This window comes from Strongylocentrotus purpuratus, unplaced genomic scaffold, assembly GCF_000002235.5.
Source record: "Strongylocentrotus purpuratus isolate Spur 01 unplaced genomic scaffold, Spur_5.0 spur5_scaffold_14, whole genome shotgun sequence".
Taxonomy (NCBI): domain Eukaryota; kingdom Metazoa; phylum Echinodermata; class Echinoidea; order Camarodonta; family Strongylocentrotidae; genus Strongylocentrotus; species Strongylocentrotus purpuratus.
In genome coordinates, this window is record NW_022145599.1 from 2517655 (window position 1) to 2526465 (window position 8811).

Sequence of the window (8811 nt, forward strand, 5' to 3'; positions counted from 1 at the left end):
TATGTCTTGCCATAGGATATAATTCTAATCCTAGTTTAACCCTTGAACATGTTGAATGAATGAACTGCTTAACCACGATACCTCCACACAGTTATAGCAGGCCTTGTTAAAGACCCGGTCCTACTGCACTTACGGATGCAAAGAGGATGTAAAACGTAACAAAATCTTGCCATCCGTTGGAAAACGCTATGCATCCGTTGTGTACTCATTGCATAACATGTTTCAAACGCTCTATCCATCGAGCATCCGTCCACTGTGATTTCATCCGCGCAAAAAGTTTTGAGCTGCACAAAACTTTTAGAACGGATGAATTTCCGCCGCGTACGATGTAAATCCGCAAAAAATACGTGCAACAGACGTTCCATGTCCGTTATCATCCGTTAAACGTCCGCTGTATCCCATCTGCATCCTCTGGGAATCCTCGCAACTCACATCCGCTGCAGCTGAAAACGGAAAGAGGGAGGAAAGATAAGGTACATGGAACGTCTATACATCGTTAGTAGCACGGAAATAGAAAGGATGTAAGCGTATGCATCTCATATATAAAGTATTCAAAGCTGTCATCCACTTCCATCCGCTTTCATCCGCTAGGCTTCCGATGAACATCCGTTTAACATCCCCGCTACATACTACCCACGCCCGTTATTTTCCGTTCTGTTTTCGCAAATTTTCGCAAATTTTGTCCATTTCTGGAGCGGATGAAAACGGATGGAGCCATCCCCGAAATTTTGCTCGTCCGTTTTGTTCTACATGCATACTTTTTGTGTCCATCGGCCAGTGGGACCGGGCCATAACACTGACACTTGCCGACCTGCCTTAAAATAATCGTACGTCTTATTACGGGTCTTACTTTAATCTAACAGGCCATAGAAGCGCAGGGCGTCGTAACTTTATCGCACAACCTGATAATATAAAATTACAATATCATACAAACGAGGAATATGGATACAAAGAACGAAGAACAGGGATGCCAATCAAATGAGAGAGGACGAAAACATATAGTCAAAGACTAACGAGGCGCTAGATACAACAAGAAAGAAAATACCATGAAATGACGAAGAGAGAGAAGAAGACATGTCAGCGTGCACGCATTATTGCCATCCCTTACCATTTCTACAATGGTAACTTCAATAGCCAATTGGAAGCTGGCTACTGGTTAGGCTCCACCCCTTTCGAAGTTCGACGCGTTATTCCCTCTCTGCTACACGGGCAAGCTACACCATCAGTAGTTGTTTCGCGATCAAACAGCGAACATTGTACGCCGAGCCGTTGCTAAGGCTGCATCTCTCAAAGTAGCATCCATGAGCATCGCATGCACTAAAATATTTTGACCATGATTCTGGTATTTAAAATGTCTATTCGTCGCTGAGGTGGAAACATCGTGCCGTTTGTGGACCTCAGGTTTGAATGAAGTGGCAAAAATATGTGCGATAGGGTTGGCTGTATAAACGGTGGAGTGATAATAATTCTTTCTTTTGAAGCACACATTCTGGATTGTATCGAAGCGACGAAATGTAAGATTTCTATCTCAACGTCGACGATTTGATGTCGTTGTAGTTCTTCAATTCCTCCAAAATGTCTACCGACGTGGATTCTCTGTATCCGCTGGTGTCAGAGAGTAGTTATAGCTATTCTAACTCATCCGTTGAAAATGATGGCAACTGGCTGTTTCTTTTTACAGGATCTCTCTACTACATAGTTGCAATCATGGGACTCCTCGGTAATGGCACCGTCATTTATGTCATCCTGAGATTCGCTAAGATGAAAACTGTGACTAATGTATACATCCTTAACTTAGCTTTTGCCGATAACTTGTTTCTAATCGCACTATTATTCTTAGCGACGGCGACAGTTCACCCCATTTGGATTTTTGGCAAAGTTCTTTGCCATCTAGTGTACAGTATTGATGCATTGAATCTCTTTACAAGCATATTTTGTTTGACGCTTATGGCGATTGACCGCTATGTGGCGGTTTGTTACGCGGTCAGAGCTTCTTGTTACCGAAACATGCGCGTCGCTACAATTATCAACGTTGGTGTGTGGCTCCTCGCTCTCGCCGCAGCATCACCGATAATGGTATTTACTCGTTATGATCCCGAACAGCTCTCGTGCCGCCTACAATTTGACAAAGTTGTTGGCCAAAATGCAGCCTTGGCCGTGGCTAAAGCTTTCTGCTTCTACACATTTACGATGGGGTTTTTGATCCCTGTGGTGGTTATAGCAGCATGTTACTCGATGATCATGATAAGACTTCATAAAATGGGCACAAAGACGGGGAAATGGGAGAAATCAAGAAAAGTCAACCGTTTGGTGCTGTGCGTGATCATTGTATTCGTCGTATTTTGGTCCCCTTTCTTTTTCTTCCGTTTTATTGTAGCATTCGACTTTGACGTTATGCGAACTAATTATTTAATAAATGAAATCACGATCTTGCTCAGCTACATGAACAGTTGTGCAAATCCATTCTTGTATGGATTTCTGAGCGATAGCTTTAAGAAGAGCTTCAAAAAGGTATGGCGCTGTGGTGATAAAAGAGGTTATGAGCTGACATCGACGGATCATCGACCTTGGAGATTACGTAACCCTTGCCTGGGAGAGAAAACAGAGAGGAGCTCTGGGAGAAGACTAGGTAAACGACGCGATGACGACACAATGTCAGGAACAAGGTTAAATGCCTATCCTCTTACAGCAGTCACATCGGCAGTGTCTGAAATCACCATGCACCAGAAGAACGGGGCCACGGGAGCACCTTCATATGCCTGAATTACCACCAGTCGTGCCAGTACGTTTTCTCGAAGACTGCTCGCCGATATACCCCGAGTGTACATGCATCATTGGGTGATCAAACCTACCTGGGAAAGATGAGTGCATATGGCTTTCATATCGCGTTACAGGACGCCTTTCGCCAGCAGATTAATTGTGACTGGCCTTACTTTGATTAGGTGACGGACGCCGATCGAATCATGTTCTCAGATGGCGTAAAATGACCATACATGATTGATGAGAAGAAGCCACTCAGCCAATCCATACCTTGGATTATCTTGCTATTTTCTGAACATCGGACGGAAACAAGGGGGTATTATTGAGAATGCACTCTGTGGCTTCAGGGTTTCGTGAGCAGACAATGGTGTACTATTGCAGATTTTCAACATGCAGTTCAAATGGAAGGTGTATCATAACCGATTTTCAGACAGAAATGGCAGGCACCATGTACTTAGAGGTTTGGGTGTATTGCAGAATGTGACTGCTTTCCTGGATTTTTGCACAACGTAACCAAATGAAACGGGACCTATTTTTCTGGAAAACGCTAACGAAGGGAAAGGAATGACTTTGTTGTGAAGGCTTACGCCTAAATTGATCATAAATGTTTCTTAATTTATCCGCGATTACAGAACATAATATATGAGATAAAGATAGCCAACAATGGTTTAGTTTATGACAATTTCTTTTAAAAACAAATGATACTGCAACTACCACAACATTGCTATTGTCTTCACATTTTATTGAGAAATATGGCTTTAATATCTTGTATACGTTTATCTCGTTTTTCAAGATGTCCACTAATCGCCAACCCAATGTGACATGAATGAAAATGAAAATTGTGCAACTATCATCGAGTAGAAAGATGTATTAGTAGTCAGGTTATATTCAGGAAATAGCGTCAACAGTAATCAAAATGGTTATTATGCCCCCGATACTTGCTCATCTACACGATCAATGCCAAGTAAACAAATTCACTTACATTTAAGTTAGACTATTTCACTTATAAGGTTCCTATAAAAACAGTTTTCTTTGATTTCATCTATATTCAGGATACATGTATTGGTTCATCAATCGGTTCAGAATTCCACACGTGCATGAATATGTTATTCTGATCGCACCGTAATCCCTTTTTTTTTGGTGAGATGCTAATCAAAACTAAAACAAATTGCAAACAATTTGTGGCAAGATTTAAACTTCAAAAACTTTTACCCACAATGTTGGTAAGGTTCAGTACACCGGTGCATATTCAAGTATTGCATGCGCGTGAGGATTCTGTCTAAGGTAGCAATACAGTTTAGTCCTAGGAGACTGGAAAATTTCCCGGCTGATTAAAGATATAGCCCGTAGCTTTCTGACAATCTAGAAGTAAGTGTGCGGTTCACTGTGGCTCATCAGCCGCCCGTTTTAAACTAATTTTCTGATTAAATCTGACAAAAGCTTCAGGCATGCTGCATTATTAACGCCTTAATGAAACCGGGAGTTGGTCACGTATCCAATTTTATGCACCGAGTGTGAAATTGATTTCCATGGTCTCTATACAAGTCAACTAGTAATTAATTTTATCAGGTTTATCGCCCACTTTGGCATTTCTATCTTGCGCTGAATGAAACTCTTAACTGCATATTAAAATGTGACTAGAATTACATACTAAAGATGAAGAAGTCCGTACCAATGTGAAACTCTGTTATTATCTGTTTACATATATTCCCCTGTGCGCACACGGAATGGGCTCTCGGATAATCTATATTGGTGGGTTTTTTTAAGTCCTCGCTAATAGAGCGTACTCGGTTAATTTGTGTTTATGTATTAACATTTTCCAAGACTGCTATTGAATAGAAATGCAAATATTCGATCTGCATGTCTGTTGTCTTTTTTTTTTTGAAAAGGCTACTGTATTTTTCTAACTATGGTACCTTTTATAACGTTACCTGATGGAAAATCTTTTATTGTATTAGTTAACAATATACAGTTTGGCTTTCTTGATAATGTTGGTTCTTTATCTTAATTTACTTTAAATGTTCTTACTCCACGGTTTTTTCGATGGAATTGGAGAAGGAAAAAAGTATATCATTATGACTGCATAAGTTAACACAATATAATATAAAATGTACTTACAAAAATATAAATGTTGCAAAGTGATAATAAGGTAATAAAAGAAATTGAAGCCGAAAGCTTATTTATGTGAAAAGATCATCGTAAATTAAATCATCGTTAAAATTGAGCTTACTTCAATTGTTTTCACTTAATGCCGTTTGGCATCAAGTCTTCATCGAAATGAAGTGGAATAGTACATTTTTGGGATTGTGGCTTAACAATATTGAATATCTTCAACGTAAATGCATTTTATTGGCACACGATTGTGTGGTGTTAAGAGCTAGTGAGATAACACGTGCATTCTCATTGCCTTGAGATAAGTTCGCTGTAATTTGCTCGCATGCAATATCTTTTTAAATAGATTGGCATTCCCCGTCTTTGAATTTGCTTTCCATTACAAATATCTAGGTAGAGTGCAATTATTGCAGAGGTCCGCATTTTAATGTAGCATATATGGATGTTTGGAAAGCTAGCCGACAATTAGTGTGATATTAAAGAATTTTATTCACTGAGATGTTGTTTTCACATTGTTGTGTAAATAAGTTCAGTCAGCTTTTGAAATATGTGCTAATTAAATGAAATCATATTCAACTATTCAAGCCATTTATTAAATGGAAGGTCGATCAAAAGCCCAGCCCATTGAAAGAAATTGCAGTAGGAAAGATAGATTATTTATTTTTATTTTTTAAAAACCAAAAATTTAAAAATTAAAATCAAAATGATATGCTATACAATTATGGGGTTTTCTTTAAACCTTACTCAATTTGGTCAATTTGGAGCAGATATCTAGTGACAATTCCTGCCGTGGCTACGTTCAGTGTATGTTCGAAAGGAACAAAAGGGGTGGGTGGAGACTAATATAGTTTATCCGGTGATTACATTAAATTTGTTTGTTTAACAGTGATAAATGAAAGTCTATATTTACATATTCAATGAGTGTTACTTTCACCTATATTATTATTATTATAATCTACCTACATGTCTTACTGAGATTAAATATTAATTATTGGGTAAAAAGAAGTTTACGTGATATACAGCATTACGCAAATGTTATTTTAGCTTTAACCGATTGGCTTGATGCATCAGGATTGTCGTTTGGCCAAGACCATGATGTTCTCAGTCATGTGTTCTGGTCGTTATGAACTCATAACAAGAGCATAATTGACAAAACGAGCCAGCCTATTACTATAATTGCCATGGTTTTCCCGAAGGGATCTGCGTTTCTCTCCTAATATCTACAGGTTTCCTTGTTATTCCTTCCTCGTCTTGATATTTCCGAAAGGGCAAACTTTCTCCAACTCAGTGCAATTTGTCAAAGCAATTGTGTTTTTTTTATGTGACCACAAGAGAAATGAGCGATGTATATTTTCCGTAAGATATTCGTCATTGGTGGAAATATTATGTATGTAATTTGTTAACGCTATTTGCTCAAACAGACTTGGGATTGAGATGAATGCATGATTGCTTTATCTTGACTGTTGAGTTCTTGAATTATGTAGCGATGGTTTTTACCTTTAACTAGCTTTGATCGACAGTGGAACAGACAGGGAACTACCATAGTCAAAATTTCACAAGTATGTAGTGTACAAGTACAATATTTAAAACAAATTGGTTGTCCAAGCTTTCGATCCATGGCGATTAGAGAGTGACAAATTTGTGAAGCGGCTTTGAAGATGATTCTATTTTGTCAACCAACAGTACTCTGTCATATTCATAATACTAACGGAAGCAATTTCGATGAAGATTCTGCCGATTCGATTATATATTACATTGACTTGTCTACACAGAGAATCATTTGTGTGGTTACCATTGTAGATACAAAATCAGACCCAGGGGAAAGTTGTTAGTGAAGAGTCTCAGCACAGTACATTTCGCATCTGCGTGTAGTGGTTATATTCTTACATGATGAATTGTCGACAATTTTTTCTTCTTAATGGTGTGTGATGTCTCGTATCAAATGGAATATTGTTTAGGATTTTCATACATGGGAAACAGGATTCGAACACTCAAACAAACACACACTCAAGTAAGAATTGAAATTGGACTATAGTGTATTTCAGATGTGAACTCAACTCATTACCTACTTGTACCGGGGTGATCTATGTATTGAACCTGAATGTGAATGAGAAAATTCAGTAGTCAACGGGTTTTAATACAAGGTAATTAAAACTATGTATTTGTGTACCTTATGCATAATTTCATTTTCGTTCTCAGAAGCAAAACTCATGTGTGTTTATCAGTGCACCGTAAGCAACATATGTACATTCATTTCTTCAAATATTATTTACTTAACGATAAACCTGAGTTCTAGTACAAAAAAGAAAATGATTTATCACAGAATCAAACGAAACGTACACTGAATATTCAACATTAAAAATAAATGTCATGTGCCAAACAATTTTGGAAGAAAATGTATACTCGCTGAGTAATGAGCATAGAAAGATAAGGAAATCAAAGTATAGTAGCCCCGACACCATTTGTGTAGTCACATATACATATTGCTGTGTACAGTGCTTGTTACTTTACCAAGACTGGGCCAAATTTATTATGAGTTTGATGACTCCAGAACCTTGCAGTAGACACCAATACTTACCTGCTACATGATCACATTTTTCTGATCCATTCCACACCTTTTCTTTTACAATGCAATCGCATTACCAGAAGTCACATTTACCTTCAAGCCATCCTATTATTCGACACAACACTTTAAGCCTAAATACCTGTGATCTGCCCCAGCCTGAGTCTGGTAATCGCAGGCAGTCTTTTTAAAACGTGATGCAACAGGTTAAAGGTGGTCGTATGTGATCAGAGGTGGTCACAGGTAGTCCCCAGACAGAAATCAGTTTCGCAGGGATTTGTTTTAATCGTTGAGGAAAAACAAGGGAAATCCCCAGGTTGCCACTAACGTAGTCGCAGATTATCGCAGCCTGGTCGTAGCCTGGTCGTAGGAGATATTGCGAACAGTCTTGCGCCAAGTCTTAGCTGATAACAGGCTCGTTAATTGCCCAAATCACTGTTCTGCGGATCCAATCATCAAATTCGTAATATTCGCGGGAAGGCCGCGCGACGGATCAGGAGGAGTTGCACGATTGGCCATAACCCCACTACTAACCGCAGTCAATCGCTGCCAGCACGGATCTTCTACGTACTAGTCCATATCAACATTGGCTCGTTTGGTAATAGCCAGTTGATTAGCAAGTAGTGCGACAGGCCATAACTAGTTTCATAACTGGTATTACAATGAGACAGCTAGGCTCCAATAATAGACAATTTAAGGCCAGTCGCGACGGACGTGCAGGAAGTCGTAGGTCATAAAGGGTACAGGTTTTTATTAATGATCAATGCTGAACAAACATACATGCTCAATTGGTGATGAGAAATATGTATATATTAGAGTGTTCTGTGTGGCTGGAAACTTAAATTTAGATTCAAATTGAGTGTCAGTTGATGCGATTATAAAAAAAGAAAAAAAAAAAAAAAAAAACGAACGCAGTGTAATTCAAGGAGTCATCTTGATCATGTTATATCATGTTGAAATAATGGACATCGTGGCGGTGGTCTTCTGATGTTATTAATGATGTTTTATTTTTCATGCCAAATAGCTGTTCATAAGTCAGATGTTTAAAAAAAAGCCAATGTATATATTTATATGTAAAAAACATGTAACAAATTGTAACATAAAAAAATGATGTATTGATTATTCGTTGTACAAAACAATTGCACGAAAACTCTGTATAATTCACTGCAATAAATGGAACAAAAATAAACATAGTCATATCTCTTTTTTAAACCTATGTTGGATTGGAAAAAAAAGGAATGGTTGGTAAAGCAGGAAAAAAATCACGGGTTTAAAATAGTAATACTACTACTACTACTACTACTAATAATAATAATAATAATAATAATAATAATAATAATAATAATAATAATAATAATAATAATAATAATAATAAT

General features: G+C 38.0%; 1 protein-coding gene across 1 annotated transcript; it reads left to right on the forward strand.

Moving 5' to 3' along the window:
* Nucleotides 1–699: 699 nt before the first annotated feature.
* LOC100893370 (somatostatin receptor type 4) lies at nt 700–7265 on the forward strand. Its single transcript, XM_011667321.2, has one exon. The coding sequence runs from the start codon at nt 1576–1578 to the stop codon at nt 2761–2763; it is 1188 nt and encodes a 395-aa protein (XP_011665623.1). The 5' UTR covers nt 700–1575; the 3' UTR covers nt 2764–7265.
* The last annotated feature ends 1546 nt before the right edge of the window (nt 7266–8811 follow it).